The 19,313-nt window shown below is 35.9% G+C and overlaps 1 protein-coding gene across 4 annotated transcripts in view; it reads left to right on the top strand.

Moving 5' to 3' along the window:
* The window catches only part of LOC142340108 (uncharacterized), a 43,382-nt gene extending 33,614 nt beyond the window's left edge, over positions 1-9,768 (top strand). For all 4 annotated transcript variants that reach the window (XM_075390542.1, XM_075390540.1, XM_075390543.1 and 1 more), the window contains exon 3: positions 9,482-9,768. In XM_075390542.1, coding sequence (XP_075246657.1) covers positions 9,482-9,715 — 234 coding nt within the window. In that variant the 3' untranslated portion in view covers positions 9,716-9,768. The remainder of the gene's footprint in view (positions 1-9,481) is intronic.
* The last annotated feature ends 9,545 nt before the right edge of the window (positions 9,769-19,313 follow it).

Below are 19,313 nucleotides of genomic sequence, written 5' to 3'. Positions count from 1 at the left end.
AATAATTGGAGCATTCAGAAAGCAAAAATAACAGTTGTAGCCGATGGATTTCGACCAATATTAGGACGAGACCTTTTTGATCAGTTAGGCATCACAATTTCTCAGAAGCCTTGTCCGCAATTAGAAGTTAATAATATAGATCCACCTTGTGCAATCAAGAAATCACTGGCAAAGGAATTTCCTGATTTGATATCCCGAATTGGAAAATCAAAAAATCACACGGTTAATTCAAAATTTCACAAAAATTATCGAGTAATACATCAAAAAGGACGAAAAGTACCCATACACCTCCAACCGAAAGTGAAAATTGAATTAGAAAAACTGTTAAATGAAGGACATATCGAAAAGTTAAACAACTGTTCGGATCAATTTTTCATATCTCCGATTGTCATTACGGTAAAAAAGGACAATTCAATCAAAATAGCACTCGATTCAAAAATCCTAAACAAAGCTATTCATAAAAACAAGTATCAAATGCCCAATATAGAATCGCCAATTCAAACAATTTCGCAAACACTGTCAACGGCGCCGCAAGAGACTGCTTATTTCACAACTCTTGATTTGCAATACGCTTATAGTCTACTAAAGCTACACAGTGATACGGCCCGCCATTGTAACTTTAATATTGTTAGTGGAGATATGACTGGCACATATCGATTTAAAACTGGATTTTACGGCTTAACGGACATGCCAGCTGAGTTCCAAAAAGCTATTGATTGTACTCTTGCCGGTTTGGAAAATACTTTCTCTTTCTTAGATGATATTTTGATCGTTAGTGGAGGTGGAATCGAAAAACATCTCGACTTGGTACGAAAATGTCTAATAAAACTGGATCAGGAAAACTTACGCATAAATCTTGCAAAATGTCACTTCGCGAAAGAGACGATTGAATGGATCGGTCATAATATTACACAATCTGGTGTAACCCCACTTTCAAGTAAAACAGATGCAATTGGGAAATTATCGGCACCTACTAATCTTAAAAAACTTCGCTCTTTTATGGGTTCTGTACACCATCTAGGAAAATTTATCCCGAATTTGTCACAATTATGTTACCCCCTACGACCATTGCTTAAGAAAAATTCGAAATTTCTTTGGACGGAAGAGCACGATAAACAGTTTTCTTTAATAAAAGAACAAATTACGGAAACCACTGAAAATAAACTTTTCAACCCGGAATTAGAAACACGAATTAAATGTGACGCCTCGCGTAAAGGATTGGGATGTGCATTGGAACGACGAACACCTAATGGGTGGCATACAGTAGCATTCGCGTCGCGATTTTTGAACTCTGTTGAAGACAGATATAGTATAAACGAACTAGAACTTCTGGGTGTTGTTTGGTCCGTGGAACATTTTAAGTATTATTTATACGGCAAACCTTTTACTGTGATAACTGATCATAGAGCACTTCTCTCAATTATGAGAGAAAATAGATCTAACAAATCATAAAATAGTAGACTGACACGTTGGGTAGATCGTTTACTACCATTTGACTTTTCGATTGATCACCTTCCGGGCACAAAAATGGGATTAGTGGATTATATATCTCGCGACCCGCATCAACAAGCTGCTAATATATCCACATATGACGAGCAATTTATTGTAGCTAAATTGGACGCAATTAAACGTAGTGCGAAACGCTTCTTATTAAATGCCGAAAATTACGTCGATTTCGCAGCGCGACATCAATCTACAAAATGCGTCGTAAATAATCCAAATTCCACTAATAACTTATGTAGTGATTTCGCACCGCGAAATCCAGAACATTCTACAAGCACGCAAATTGACGACTCAATTAGCGAATTATCGATAAATAATTTAAATTCCATCCCCAAAATCGAGACAACTAACATTCCTCACTCGCTTTTTGCCTTAATCCGACCCACCGAACAGTCACTCTCTAATTTAAATCACTTTCAACGAATCACAACGAAATTCAAGAACGTTTACATGATGTCTCAATCTCCTTCTGATGATGAAACGCTGATGACAGTTAAACAATCGACCCCATCGAGAGTACGATTTGCAGAGGAGGGACCTTCTACAGTCCAAGCGGCACCCGTGACCCCCATAACACCTACTACTGATACAATAGCCACTTCGCCGTCAGTAGACGATTTGTACCTGGACTCATTCAACTTCGCGCTCTCCAAGATCTTCTCAAGCTCTCTAATGGCCAGCCTGACAACCAAGGACGCGATCTAGAAAGAGATTCGCGACTGCATTTTGACGGACAATGAAGATAGATGTAGACAAATATCACCCTACATTCATTCCTTCTGGAAGGACTTGCATGTGAAGAATGGGTGTGTCTGCATAGATGACAGAATTGCTCTTCCCCATGCAATCAAGGATGCTTATGTAGACGCAATCCACGCAACTCATCCTGGCACATGGGGAATGACTGATATGGCAACACACGCGTGGTGGCCATATATGCACAGGGACATAGCAACCAAAACAGCAAAGTGCAACCCTTGTGTCAAGATTGGTAAAAATTTAAAACCTATTATACCAGCAGATAAATGGGCAAAATTACAGTTATGTAAAGTTCCTAATGAAGAAATTCAAATTGATTTTGGAGGACCCATCTATAATGAAAAAAATCAAGAGATTTATTTTCTTGCATGTATTGATCGATTTTCGAAATTCCCAACAGCAGAAGTATTTGATAGAGCTAATGCAGATAATATTTTAAAATTTTTTCAAGAATATGTTTTGCTACACGGTATACCCCGCGCAATTAGATTGGATCAAGCTAGATGTCAAACGGGGCATCAAATTAAAACATTTTGTAATCAAAATAACATACAGCTAATCGAGGCGCCAATACACGATCACAGAGCTATTGGTTTGGTTGAAAGACTCATTCAAACAATCAAGAATCGCTTAGCCTGTATTAAAACGGCGGCGCAAAATCAATTTAATATGAAAGCATCAATAAATTCAATAATTTATCAGTTACGAATATGTCGTCAAAAGACTATTGGGATATCACCATTTGAGGCACATTTTGGCAGAAAAGCGAATACACCATTAAGCAATATAACGACTAAACCCGATTCAAAAAGTTTAACTTACAAAAACATTCTTAACAAATATTTAGATTTGGAGACTGTCAGATGGGACCAGCTTATCACAGACGAAAATTGGGACAATGATGAGCGAAGTGACATTGAAATGGAGGTGAACAAGGACAAACTGGGCAAAGAGGCAATGAAAAGACAAAAGGAGGACCCAAACAAGGAATCGAGATTAATTTCTCATCGAGATGTCGGCCAATCGATACCCAGAAGAGAAACATCACTGGAGGTAAAATTGGCTAAAAAGAGACCACGAACAAAAAGATCAAAGAAAAGTCTCGACGGCTTATATGACGTTCTAGCACCAGGATCGCCAGTAATTAAAACAAATGAAAACACTTCAGTAATTAAAGAACCGGGCAAGAGAGAGGTAACAATCAGGAATTCCGATCTCGCAAAGTTTGGGACGAAAGCGGAACGAAACACAGATCTGCAGGTTTATGCAAACAGACGCCCAAAGCTTCCCACGGGCAAAACAACTGAAGAACTCATAAACCAGCATGCAAAGGAATCCAGGAAAAAGTTAGAAGGTGGAAAAAGAATGAAACATAGAAAAGTGGCAGATGACGTCAGTACAGTGTCGTCAATTCACTCCAATGTTACACGTGCCCTCCGAGTAAGAATGCCAACTAAGCCTAAGAAACAACAGTCAACGGCGCCGCCAAATCAAACTACATAATCAAATAACGATCTCGCGGTGCCAATGGGATTACCAACTCCAAGTATTGTTATAGCGGAGCCACCAAGCAGACCAAAAAGAAAAGCAGCTACAAAAGCATCAGTAGCGCTACTTCCCTCAAAAAGAAAACGCTCCGCAATATCGGCCACAGAATCGGACGAATCTGTGACTCCAATTCAATCTTGCCCTCCCACAACCCCAAGTACTGCAGCAATTGGAAAACAGAGAAGACGACAAAACATTAAGAAACAACAAATTGAAAATAAGTCTATAATCTCGGCCATACAAACTGCTGCAGCACAGTCTAATCAAAAGGAGTCAACCTTTACCGTCGGCCCATGCTCTCCAACAACCTCATATCCAACTCAATTCTACGTCTCTCCCAATTACGAGGAACCAGAGTTGTCTATGACAGTTGGCGAAGCGGAGAGATATTACGAAAGTGAAAGTGATTAATGTGTAAAACTGTTGCATTCAAAACTCTGATTAAAACATTACAGTATTAATTATTTTAACAAGTACATATGACTATTAATTTTCTGATAAATAACATGTTATTTATTTTCGCCAAGGGGGAAATGTGGTACAATAGTACATTTTTAGTTTGAGTTTATTATTTGGTGTAACTAATTTGGTTCATTTTCTGTTTTACTTAATTTAGTTCATTTTATCTACTTTCATTTTTTTCATCCATTTAGTTTAATTTTGAAGATCAAATCTTATGATTTCATACTTGTAAATTTGTTTACATCCTGTGCATGATCTTTTGTCTGTTCACCTTGTCTCGTGATTGTAAGTTGCCGCATTTAGTAATGTTACCTTATGAACAAATTGTTAAGCAGTTTTGTTAATTTTGTCTAATTTCATTCTTCTCAATTTCGTAATTCAAAATAGTTGACTCTCTCTCTTAACTAGAATCTGATTCGCCAAAGTCTAAATTCAGACGCATCAAAATTTTGGTATCTTTCGCTGAGCGAAATACTCTACAAATAATTGAACGCGAATTCGCTCCGCCGATTCAACCAACTCAAATAGTCAATTCTAAATAACAAAATAAAGCATTAAACCGCTCCGCCAATTCACCCTTAAATTGGCCGAAGTAAAGAAAGCTAATTGGCACCACGAAACAACTCAAACCTACAGATTGTAAATCTGTACGACAAAGAGACTTTAAGTTTTCGTCTGTTATAAAAAAGGGCTGTGCAGAAAAAATTCATATATTTATAAAAAGAAATAATACGTTCAGAATTAGGACGTCAGTCACATAATCAAAGAACTTGATCAACAACGGACCAATTTTTCTCAGAGTTTCAGCTCATTTCTTTTCAATACGAAAAAAGAATTCTTCTCATAAATCAGAATTCGTCGAGCTTAGTTTTTCATCGAAAACAGCAAAAATATTGGAATGATTTGTAATTTTTAAGTTCCTGTGAATGATAAATGTTTTGAACACTTGAATTCTTTGCGCAAAGCCAAAATAAAGAGAAGACTTCTGTCTTCAACTACATAAAATGCAAAGCAAAAAATTAATAATCCAAATTATTTTGATGCCTACTGCGGCTTGTCAATGGAGAATAGGTTTAATACGAAAACAGTTTAATCCAAATTCATCAATGGTCGAGCCAACGTTGAAGGCACTATTCGTTGTCGAGTAAAAGTTGACACCCTCAAATTTCTTTCACGCCGATCACCCGTCTTTGATGGAGGGCGATCTGATCTCTACATCTTATTACCCAGGATGAGGTATCAGACAGAAAATCGGTTTGTCCAGGCCAAAATGAACGTACCAGGGAGCGCCGTGCATTCAAAATTACACGGCCCGGAAAGAAAAATGAACGTACTGGACAGAGGTAATCTCGAACGCACGGTAGTTATGCATAGGCAACTTTTAACGCACAAAAATCCGGACATAGACAGTTTTGAACGCACGAAAGTCTGGACTTAGGCAATTTTGAACACAAGATAGTCTAGATGTAGACAGCTCTGAAGGTACGGAAGTCTATATGTAGGCAATTTGGAACTTATGATAGACTGATCATGAACGCACAAAAAATTTTGCATGCGCTTATGATAAGACGTTGCAAATTGCCTATTTCCAGGCTTTCGTGCGTTCTCCAGACGAAAGAAGTCTGCATTATGGGGCAGGAAAACTGAGATAAAGATGAAGACCAGGGCTCTTTTTGTGCTAAGGTGAGCAAATTATTCAACATGTTCCTACCAACATTAAAAAAACTAATTTTCTTTAATAAACATGAATATTTTCTATCAGGCATACCCGAAACTAATTTTGGTTCAATTTGTATTACTCATTGACACGATGAAAAACCATTGTTTTTAAAACAAGTTTAGCTAATTTTATTTGTTCTTGTGGTTAAACGAGAGATTAATGTTATTGAAAAGTTCATGTAGATCACGTTGCCAAAGATACTATATATGTTTTTCTGATTTTACGATACCTTCTCTTCTTCATCTGCAATTTCTCTACATGCCCTACAAAGTTTTTTTTGTCTGGTGATAGTACGGAAGTCTGGACAGAGAAAACTTTGAGCAACTCACGAAAGTTTGGTCATAGGTGTTTCTGTACGCACAACAGTCAGGACATGAACGCACAAATTCTCAATTTTGCAGCGAACACACAAAGGCAAACACACACATTGGTTTGCAAAGCACGAAAGTTTAGAAATGGGTGTTTTTGAACGCACTATAATCTGTATATAAACTGTTCTGAGCGTGCAGTGAACGCACAAAAGTTTTTCGAACGCACGATAGCTTGGGTACAGGTGTTTTCCGTCTGAGATGGTCTGGACATATACATGTTTTGACAGGGACTGTCTGGACATATCGAATTCGGGTCTGTGATTTCAACCTGGGTATCATTCGAGGCTCAAGATTCTATAAGCAGAGGCATCAGACAGGGATATCGTCAATGAGATAAGGCAGAGAAGAACCGTGAAAATTTTCATTGAGGAGATACTACAACAACAAATTTGAATTGCATCCTCTTGAGCTAAATTGATTGTGGTTTCGCTCAATAGGAACTATTGTCGAGTAAATTCGACACTTTCAATTTTTTCACATCGAATACTTGTCATTGAATGAGGGCAATCCGATTTTGTTTCTTCTTTTTGTCATCCGAAGACCATATTCTCATAAGCAGAGGCATCGACATGAAATTGGGAAAACACTTCAAAAACTTAAAAAGAGAAGAAATTTGAAATTTCTGTTTAAACAACAACAAAATTTGGGCATTTTCGATTCCAGAAAATTTTAAGTCGATTTAGAAGACATTAAATAAGAACAAATTAACGTTTGAGTCACACTGCTCCCGTTTTTATTAGCCCCTGGCTCCATTTTTTACAGAAGAGCAATCAAACAATTTGCTCAACTTCCAGCTGGAAATTTAAGAGTTTTTTCTGAAGCAGCTATAGAGTTTAAAGCGAAACAGTTTCTCGAAAAAAATGCGAAAATTTGTTTTGTTCTCCACTTTGTCCTTTCATTTACTAAGAACAGCTGTTTAACAAACAAAAAATTGAACTTGTTTAAGCTATGCGCAAAGTTTTCCTAATCCGAGTGAATATTTTGTTTTCGAATACTGGGATCAGTTCTCGCGTGCAGTCGAATGTGTATTAAATTCTTCTTCAATTGGAAAATTATTTTTTATAATAAAATTTAATTATTTTTTTAGTGAATATCGGATTACCCGGGGCGAGGTGGTAGAATTATGACTCGACAAAACGTCGTCTGGGGGGGTGTCATTCCGGGTCGTTAAATACACGGACCCGGAAGAAGTTAATGACCCGGTAAGTCGAATCATATAACTGGTATTTCAGAACAATGACCCGGTCTTTCTATTCATAAATCTGGTAGTTCGGAACAATGACCCGGTCTGTCGAGTCATAATCCTACCGTTTCGAATCATAAATCAACCTAATTCGATTCATGCAGCCCCTACTTCGAATCATAAATCTACATAATTCGAGTCATGCATCTCGTATTTCGAATCATAAATCCACATAATTCGAGTCATGCATCTTGTATTTCGAATCATATATCTGGTATGCGTGTGTGTGCGCGTGTGCGTACGTGTGTGTGCGTGTGCGTACGTGTGTGTGTGTGTGTGTGTGTGTGTGTGTAAGTGTGCATGTGTGTGCGTCTGTGTGTGCGTGTGCGTACGTGTGTGTGTGTGCGCGTGTGCGTACGTGTGTGTGCGTGTGCGTACGTGTGTGTGTGTGTGTGTGTGTGTGTGTGTGTGTGTGTGTGTAAGTGTGCATGTGTGTGCGTCTGTGTGTGCGTGTGCGTACGTGTGTGTGTGTGTGTGCGTGCGCGTGTGCGTACGTGTGTGTGTGTGTGTGTGTGTGTGCGCGTGTGTGTGTGTGTGTGTGTGTGTGTGGGTGAATTGTTTATGTGTGTGTGGTGTGTCATGCGTGTCTGCGTGTCCAAGTGTGTTAATAATTCTCTTAGTGTCTGGTCTATTGACTGATTGTCGCGCAGTTTCGCACTGTCTGGTTTGTCGAACCACTGTCGAACAATTTCTGATTGTTCGCGCTATTTCGCACAATTTCGCACAATTTCCCGGAGTTTCGATTCATACTCCAATTATTGTCTGGACTGTCGAGTCATGGGTGTTTTGTGTCTGGATCGTCTGGTTCATACTTCCACGACCTCAACCCGGGTAATGTCACAGCTATTTGTTTATGTAATTTTAAATGCTTGTCATTGAAAAAAAAATTGGCTTAACTGATTATATTTTAGGCTAACTGTCAACTGCACTACACATAATGTACGCCATATTCACCGAGTTAGTGATACTAATAAAAAAACAAGGCATTGCAATCAGGCTGGTCATAAGCTGAATTAAGCTTTTTGAAAAGATTATTATGGAAGATAATTTGAGCACTATCAAACATACCAATCCCCACAATTTCTGGGGAAAGGCAGATTAAGTTTGTTTCAAATCAACGAGCTATATCAAATAGAGTTGAGCTGCGGAGAGTTATAGGTTGGGGAACCTCTAATAACTTTTCCAGTGTGTCGGATGCTACCCGTTCCTAGTATGTAGCCTAGTGACCATTTTTCTTACCAGGATATTTTTCAGTATATTTTTTAGAGTCCATCATAAGAAATGCAGAGATCCGTCTATGCTAATTTGTCCATCTGAGTATGAACTATGTAGCGAATGGATGATTTTGTCTATTAAAAGGTCTTAATTGTCTCAACCAAAAATGCCTGGCCAAAGGTCCAAAACGATGAGTTGGAGTCATTTAAACTTTTAAAGATAGTTGTGTATTTTTCAGGTCTCTTCGGTCTGGCTGCAGGTTACTTTTCTTTGGGCTCAAAGTCTTTTCCATCTGCTTCTTACGAAGTTTTGGTCCGTTATACAGGATATTTTAACAAAAATTTCAATCTTTTGTTATCCAACCCGGCTATATAAAGCTATATATTTTTTCTGCAGAATGAAAGCATTCAAAGGAATGGAGAATAATGAATCCTTGCCTGGCTTGGTTTTCGGATTTCTTGAATCATCAGTTTCGTCAAATTTAAACCCCACTTTATTCCCAGTCAAGGTTCCCATTCCTAATCGACTTCTCATCAGTCCCAAGTCATTTTACCCAACTGGACTGACGCGACCGAGCAAACATACAAACTATCAAAGTCATCTCAGTATAGGATCCTAGCGTGAAATTTGAAAACATGGATGTTCATGTGACATGTTTAGAATGTAGGGTGGAACAGATACACAAGCTCAGTGATACAGGAGAACATCAGAAACAGACTATTGACGGATGTGACTCAAGTGGACTGGAAGAATGGATACAGTCTCATTGTACCATGGGTAGCTCTAATCCCAGCAGTACTAGCTATCCCCAATGCAGTCATTCTATGTGCCAGAGGGGAGAGGAAATCGGGTTCTGTTCCTCCTCCACAAACAGAAGTGCCTCAATGTCATTAATAAATAATAATGATCAAATTGTAAAAGAAGTAAAAAATAATTTTGATTCATCATTTTTGTTCATGGAGTTCAGAACTCATCAAGTTTTGATAATTACAGATAATTGAGTTATCTTGATAAAATTAGCTTGTGCTTTCAGGACCTTTCGTATCAAAATCCTGTGTTTTCTTTCGGATATGGGAATTTTGAAAGCACAAATGTTGTCGTACTTTTTTTTGCGAATGGTAAATGGAGAATTTAATCCAAATCCTTGGGACAGCGATTAGCGACAATTATTTGGAGTGAAGTCTGTCGAGCTATAGGAAAGATGTCGTCTTGTGGGGAAAATTTAATTTACTAGGAAAATTCTTTTTTGAGATTTTAAGCCAATTTGGGACAGGAATGACAATATTCCGTTAGTATAATTAAATTTACCTCAAGTTTTTCGTTGACTATGAGCGGCATTTACATAAGTTATTATTAACGGTATATTAATAAATACAGTTTTCCAAAATGGTATAGCTAAATTCTGCGTAATAAAAGCATACAGGCCTGAAGAACAGCCGGGTAATCTTGATCCCCTATTTGATGAAAAACCAAACACTGTGATTTTCATATTTGTTACATATTTTTTCATCTAAAAAACTTGCTAATAGAGCAAAGGTTTAGGTGGGCGAGCCAAGCCAGCTCTGATCAGACCATTTAGGGTGGAGCACGGGGGAATTAGACCAACTAGACTGAAATTTTCTCCAACTTTGGTAGCAACTTGGGTAGCACTTGGGTAGCACTTGGGGTTCCCAGACCTACTTGAATCACGCAGTGTGGGTAACCAGGTTAAAATTTTAATCATTGAAGTAGCAATGACAATTAGTATAAGGTATTTTATGTAGAAAAATTGAAATTAGTCTCGCTGTATGTTTTTAGAGTTCGCCATAAACATTTTTTCATTATAAAGAAAGATGTTCAACTCAACAACAGAAAACAATACTTGGTTTTAGCATATTTTTTTAAAAAAAAATCAATGGTTTCCAAAAGCAGTCCACTTGGCAGCTATTTAATACTTCTGTTTTGGGAGACTGGTTTTTTGTGTGGTTCGAACCGTTGGTTCCAATCAGACTATTCAGACTCTGGAATAAGTTGAGATCAGATCGTACAAGTTCTGGAAAAGCGCTGTTCAGATTATCGAGACCACATTCTTGTCTCTGCTCTGATCGAACCCTGCAGACTCTGAATTGAGCCCTGAACGGATTTTCAGACCGTCTGCGGATTTTCAGATGCTGCAGAGTCTGGATGCGGTCCTGATCAGACTTCAGAGAACCAAGACTACCTACTGGATTCTTTCGCCGGGTTGCTCTTTAATCCCATGGGCGCGACCCAAATTGATCTGCTCAAAACTGGCTTGGGTTCCGAACCTCAATTATAGGGTTTTTGTGGTAGTTGGAAAAACTGCTCTGAAACAATTCGCTCTGTTTATTGGCCTCGAAACTAATCAAATTCATTTCCACAATGAGTGAAAACGGAAAAGCGCGTTTGTGCATAAAGCATTTTGCGTAATGATGAAAACCTCCGGGGTTGGAAGAAAGAAAAAAAATGAAAAGAAACTAAAAATTTTGAGAGAATATTTTCTCATTTTTGTCAAAGAAATGTTCGATACAACAGTAGAACTTCAAACAAGTGAGAATTGAGCATTATTTAGCTGAACGTTTAATTAAAATGTAAAATTGAAAACGTAGATGATTTTTTGAATTATAAAAGCATTGTCAAATTGAAGCCCAATAAAAGCCGATTAAAAGTCAAAAGCATTGCAAACCTATGAAAAAATTTAATTGTAAACAAAATATCAACGGCAACCCTTAGAAGCTTGGATCAAACTTAAATATTGTTCTAACACCATTTGTCTGCTTCAAGAAAAATCTCTAAAAGCATTCACCTGGATACAGGGTATTGTATTTTGGCTTGCATTGGAAAGTTTAAAACCGAGACGTGTTGTTTTTACTTTCCTAAATCTGGAAAATTGTTTCCTGTGGAACACAAATATTATGGCTGAAGAAACAGAAAACAGAGCTCAGAAAATTTTTTGGGGTGATTTTGAGGCATTTGAGGCATTTCAGTCATGAACAGTACTGAAACTAGGTATTTTGAGAATAAAAAGTGAATAATAAATTTTTCATAACAATTTTCAACCGTTTCAGTTTTTTAAAACAGTTTTTTCTTCAGAAACAGTGATTACCAATTGTTGAATAGAGATCTGAAAAAAATGAATTGCAAAAGTCCAGTTGGCTTGACAAAACAAAATATACAACTTTTAGAAAATATTTTTAGAAACTATGTATTAGAGCTTCATATCAGGGAGTATACACAGCAATTGTATGTTTAGACATTTCAACTTCAATCACAAAGACAATCAATTTTTTCCTATGTTGAGAGCCTTTACTTCCAAGTATGAGAGTTGTTAGTTTTTTATGGATATTAAAGCTTGAGGGTTTTTGTCGTAGGTACCAGAGTTTGCCATTTTCTCATCGGAAATTTTTTTAAAGAAAAGATAATTAGAGAAAAATACAAAGAAAGAACTGAAATTTTCAAACGAAAATAAGAAAAACTATTGTTTTTCTGATCAAATACAACTCACAAGCAGATAAAATCAGTTTTCAAACAGTGAAAAAAGCAGATATTGTAATTACACAGTTCAACATCTGCAGTTTCTATTACTTATTTCTAAAATTGTTTAGTTTGTGTTTCTAAAACTACTTTTTATAAAAATAAATGATGAGGCGACAAAAGATTTTAAAATTTTATAGTTTGAAATCACTTTAGTCAGCTGTGAAAGCTTTGAAATTTGACATAATGTAGCTAACATTTAGAAACGATATCAGGCATCGGAGAGTTTGGTGAGATCTTCCAAATTGATTGGTCCGTCGGCCACTGTTTTGTGCGAAATTTTGGAAACCGTCAATTCATAGAACCTTTCATGGGAGTTTGAAAAAATTATAATGATTCTTAAAGGTGCAGGAACGTTTTTATCCTATATGGGGGGGTAATCAAATATTTCTTATTTCAACGCATTTTGACAATAAAAAACTAATGAAAAAATAAAATTCTGTCCCGCAGCCTTTCGACTTTTAGATCTCTGTAAAAACCCGACGACAATTAAAACTGTCTGTTTTGACAATTAAAATTGACTGTTAGATTGACGAAAAATCCACCTTCAGCTAATAAAAAAATTCATCGTCTTCGTTTTGCGGCCCTCAAAACTTCCCAAACACTACGCTTGTTTCGTTATCTCACCTATGGTTTTATGTGGTCACGATCACACTTTCTTGTTTCAATCTTTCTTTTTCGATATCTAGTTACCTCGATACCAAGCATAAATTCAGTTTTACACAATGGCTTCATTTAAAAAGATTGTTTATCAATGCAAAAATGTTGACGCCCGGTACGAAGAAAATTGAAACGCAGTAAATAGCGTCGGCTAGTCAACGAATCACTCAGTCTGTCTTATTTTTGCGGAGAAAATTTGTGAAGAAGATTTGAACTTTTTTCGTTCAAAGGCGTTGATATTAAATTAATTAGGAGTTTCTAAGAGTAGATTTTTAGAAATTTTTGTCGTTTCCATTCTCAGATTTTTCATACTTTTGCATTTCCAAGCGTGGAAATTACATATTTTTTGCCTTTGTAAAAACAGTGTCCTATAGGTCTGGAGATTTTAATTTTATATTGAATTATACATAGTGATTGAGTGCTATTGTATTATTTTGGACACGTGACGTATTTCCATTTATCAACCAATAACTTTGTTCCTATATGCATCGTTTAGCGTCGAGAAAGTAATTGTCCATTCTATGTGTAAATCAGTTTCTTATAAATTCAATGTATTCTTTTAATTCCTAAAAATAAAAATAGCGCCTTGCGTTTCAAACGAAGTCTTCGGACACTGTACTCGATCAAGCTAGGGAACGAACATTGGAATTTAAATAAAATTTCTTGAGCTGCAACTCATTGAAAAAGATTTTTGTAATACTATTATTCATTTCCTCACGTCTGTCCTATTTAACGTACCAGATGGCGCTGTCAAACAAAAAAAAAAGAAAAAAAACTGTCAATTTTCAATTTTCAACAATATTTTGTAGCAGTCGAAACACTGGATGTACAACTTCAACCAATCAGCGAATGAGAAGACACTGTTCTCTTTTTATAGCACTATCTGCACTGACCACAGTCAGTCTTTTGAGCAGTTGCATCGTGTGTATACTTCTGACTCCGGTGTAATATTATATTGCCTCAGTATTAATAGAAGTTTATCTTCTCTCTTTCGATTAGTCTGAGAGAATTAGGTAAGCCTACTTTGCGCGTACGAATAAGTAGCCCTACAAGTTTAAACCATAAGGCTGCAAAAAAAGGACCACTTCGTGTCTGCCTTAACTGGGGCGACCAGCGAGGTAACAAACGCTAACCCTAAAAAGAACCCATATAAAACATAAATTTTTCTCTTAAAGAGAAACTTAGAGCTAGCAATTCATAACCTCATATTCTTATATACACCTAATTTTAGGAAAAAAGGAAAATCAGTACCAACAAAATAACTAAATCAAAAATAAGTCACTAATAAAACACTAATTTACTTTAACCAAAATGAGCAACCACAATGAAAAACATCATCTCAGTTGGACACACATTCCGATTAACGTCAGTTGTCTCTTCTCATGCAACAACACAAACATTTAAATGTAGATCTCAAGCCTTTTGAAATCACAAAATTTTGGAATGCGGATGAATTAGGTTTACTTATGAACAGAATACTCCGATTGAAACAGAAACTAATTTAGTATTGAACAACAGCCTCTTCGGTAAGCAACTATTCGGTAAGCAACTCATGAAAGGCACCATTCTTTTTATTTTTGATCCCATCACAGACAGATATAACTCGCTAATTTACGAAACTTTATTTCACCCGTTATCAGGCACACTATTTGATGCCTTAAGAGGGCTGTACGCAGAATTACACATTACTGACCGTTGATGTGCATTTAGGAAATATTCAGTTGAAATCCTAAAACGACTAGCATCAGCAATAAACACTGCTACACCATCAAGAGAACAAAGCGTACACAAAATAGCTAGGCAACAAATATAAGGTTTCAACCACGTCAATGAACACAATTTTACGCGCTGCTCAAGATGCAGACTCACCAGAAGGTGAAAAATTAGATTTTCTTACGCTCTTTATACATCCTTTCTGGAAAAACTTTGTAAGACATTTTTTCTGGCCATAACATCCACAGCAGAATAACCTCAACATTTGATTAATAAACTAACGGAAGTACTCCAATAAGCTTACGATTCAAATTCGATTCCGGAAGATTTTATAGCCATTACAGAAGTAACGTAAAAATTTATACAACGAATCAAAATGGACGATTCGCAAATTGCACTGCGAAATCATAACGCTGAAAACGAAACCTTCTTGTTTATGAATACCACAGAGATGAACAAAAACCCGTCTCTAGAAGCATCATCAACTGAACAAAATTTAGACACAATAAAACACTCACAACCAATGCATACAAATCCAACTTAGATCACTGAAACCGATTATTTTTCAACATTACTAAGTGATGAAACACTATTTCCATCACAAACAATAAACACATTAACACTAACAAACTTCGAAAACAAAAACAAAAATACAATAATAATTATGAAAATTAACAGAATCATCAACCAATTAATTCAAATTAACTAAAACAAATTTAAAACCAACTAAACACTATCCCTCTAATTTTACCTAACTTAAACACTGCTTTACGTTTACTGTAAAGACAAAATCCTTAAATTTCACTACTGAGCAATAACTTAAAAAAATGTACTCAATATTGATTAACAAACAATCAAAATATCCAACTAACGCCACAACATTTATTGTGATGCAAAACTAACGCCACAACTTTGTGATGCAAAACTTTAACTCACAAAAGAATCAACAAATAACAAATGCCCTCGACGAGCCAATAACTTAAAAAAAAATTCACTATTGAGCCGATAACTTAAAAAAATCGACTCAACATTGATTGACAAACAATCAAAATATCCAAATAACGCTACAACATTTATTAAACTTTGTGTTGCAAAACTTTAACTCACAAAATAATCAACAAATAACAAATGCCCTCGACGCCATACAAATAACAAATGCCCGCGTTGCCATACTTTTGTGAACTCACAAAAGAATCAACAAATAACAATTGCCCTCGACGAGCCAATAACTTAAAAAAAATTCACTACTGAGCCAATAACTTAAAAAAAATCTACTCAACATTGATTGACAAACAATCAAAATATCCAACTAACGCTACAACATTTATTAAACATAGTGATGCAAAACTTTAACTCACACAAGAATCAACAAATAACAAATGCCCTCGACACCAAAATTCACAAACAGCGTCAAGACAAACTTGTGTTGATTCACAAGCAGCGTCAACACAAATATCTTCTCCGGCTGTGAGAAGATACTCACAAACAATACATCCTTACTTAGGAGGTTCAGTACCTATGCAACAATCTTTGCGACTGTTTGATGGTACTAACCCAAAATATAATACGGATGAGTTCCTCAATGCTATCACAGCAAATATTGTCATGACAGCATGACCATAGCAAAACGATTCACCATATTTTGAAGCATGGATTCCAAAACAATTCGCTATGATACTAACAGCTTTAATAGGCCCTACAAAACAATGATATTCACACATTCCACTCAAAATTAAAAAAAACTGGCAAAATCTCTGTCGGGAATTCCAAAAACATTTGATTACGAACAATAACAAACTCAAGCAAAATTAGTCTTACAAAGCCTTACACGTCCTTTAAGAGAACACATTAAAACACTAGCACTTTCAATCGAACAAATGGGTAGAAAAGCATATGCTAATAATGCTACTGACATGCGAAATGAACAAATAAAAGACGCACTGATTAGAGCTTTAGATACAAAATTTACACGAATCGCTTTGAAAAAAATAGTTAATGACAAATCGACAGCATTGAAACCACAACTTTTATTCGCACATTTAATAGAAAAGATACAACACGTGGATATCATAAGAACACGTATTGATTGATACAAAATTAGAACAATATCTACCCTTTCATCATCAATTATTAATATGTCCACAGAAATAGATAACCACACAGGAGATTTTATCCAAACTAGGGAACAAAACATAGCTTATGGCAACAATGTAGTACGTCACAAGCATTCAAATGATCCAAACGTTAAGAGAAAACCACTGTTCTTAAAGACTTGCAAAAATGTTCACAATCAGGACACAGTGTATATACTTGCCTGATTTCCAAAAACAGACATTCATTCAAGCAATGAAGGGAAATCAAAATCTCCTAGTTAAACAAATGTCATCAATTAGTTTGACTGGTAAACCGTTACCACTCAACTATCACTCAAAGAGCAGTAGTAGAGATAGCGACTCATATTCCAGCCGCAACTCAAAACCATATTATGGAATTTATAACTTTAAACCACCAAGCAGATCGAAATCACCATACCCCAAAACACAAATTGTTCGAAACAATAAACCAAGATATAATAATAAATACACATGTAACTCCAGAACGCGATTACTTATTTATAGCAGAGGTTCTCAAGAAATTGCATAAAAATTGTGCGAATTTTGATTAACACACTTTAGATCAAGAAAAATTAGACGATAACACGTCTAATGCAAGAGACAATGCAACTCAAAGTGTTTCAGAAGAAGAACTATTAGAACAGCAGTTCAAATATTTAATTTTAGAATTAAATCAAGATACACAAGATGAACAATTTTACTGCCAAGAAGAATGTAATACTGTCGTTGAATAATATATTTTTTCGACCTCATGTAAAAGTACTATTTGAGTGCTACCCTTTACAATATAAACACAACAGTCTGGTTAACATATTGGTACAATATCCCCACCACACGTTGAACTAGACATTCTAGTTGATTCTGGAGCGACACTGAATGTACTGAGCAATGATACTTATTGCAATATTAGAGAATATCACAAATTTCAATTAAAAACACCGACGTCTTTTCTTTCTGCAGCAAAAAAAAAAACTAAATTATCACCGCACGGAGCAGTAAAATTTTATCTATACCCAAATATAATAGAACAACATAAAAGAAATGTTCACATTACCTTTCCATGTTTCGAACACAAATTTTAATTTTCTATGAACACCATTCCCAAAAAATATGTTGAATCGTTAAAATGTCCATCTCATGCACAAGAGACTAACCAAGAATGAAATACGATTTTTGAAATTTTAAGACTCATCGACAAAACGACCTCCATTTTATTCATGGTTATTTCCAGTCCTTGGAGAACACTCTCTATAATTTTAACCATTTGAACCCCGCATTTTAACTTATTCTCTTACGGCCTACGAATGTAAAAGCAGCTATGCAAAGGGACAACCGCTATTTAAAAGAGACTTATCAATTACACCACTACACATGAGTATGTTCCTTTCCATTATGGACATTAATAATCTGGAAAACTCATTTTTAATTTCTCACAAAACTTCTAATCTAACCCAAAATCCTCTAAATCATCTATTTACTCCCAAAAAAGGCCTGATTGTATATGCACAGCAAGATATTTCACTAACTGGTTATCAGACCACAAAACACGGTATCAATGAAAGTATTGAAATCAAGATGCTTTCAATGCAAACTACATAACTTATGCTACGTCTGAAACACTTAAAAGTTATACTGTTTAAGTTTAACAGAATAACAGGAAAGACTAAACAAAGCAAAGCAAAAAACAGTTCAGATAACATTCAAATCATCTAAGCTCACAAAAATAGAGAAAAATATCTTTCTTCAGATGTTTAAATTTGAACACACGAAATTAAACCAAGAACAATTCGAACAATTCGCTCATCTTCTAAAACACTATAAAAGTTGATATGCCACTTCTAAAATTGATGTAGGCAAAATCAAAGTGAAATTAAATCTGCCTCTGACGGCTATAGCAGTCTTCAAGAAACAACGTGGCATACGTATTTCTCTACATCTAATAGAAAGAGTACATTACCTACTCGATGTTCTTACATTTTTCAGTATTATCGCTCCTGTGGACAAAAATCCACTCTCTACGATGCACACATTTATTGACCCTGTAATAACACTTAAAAAGGGGAATCATGAAAAATTACACTACGTGCTCATCATATGATCACTATGAGAGACGAAACAAAATTTAGCCAATAGAATAGCATGTAAAAAGTATATATTACCCCGAATTAAGGGACTGGTTTTCTCAATATTCGATATGAACAGCGCATATAACCAAATGTCACTAGGTAAATCCTAACAAAGGTGAACGAATTGCGTTATTGCAGGACAACAGTACTGCTTTAACGCTTTTTCCATGGTATTTCTATCGACCCAACCGCATTTTCCTCATTTATGAGTAGTGTATTTATTTCTCACTTATGCCAAAATAAAACCATTCCTACAAACTCTTCATAAATATCACCAAAATTTGAAAACCGAAAATATTAAAGCTAGATACATTGTATTTCTTCCTCGGATCAGTAAAATTCTCAAAA

Source organism: Convolutriloba macropyga, chromosome 5 (genome assembly GCF_964194025.1).
Source record: "Convolutriloba macropyga chromosome 5, txConMacr16.3, whole genome shotgun sequence".
NCBI lineage: Eukaryota > Metazoa > Xenacoelomorpha > Acoela > Convolutidae > Convolutriloba > Convolutriloba macropyga.
This window is presented reverse-complemented; position numbering and strand designations above follow the sequence as displayed.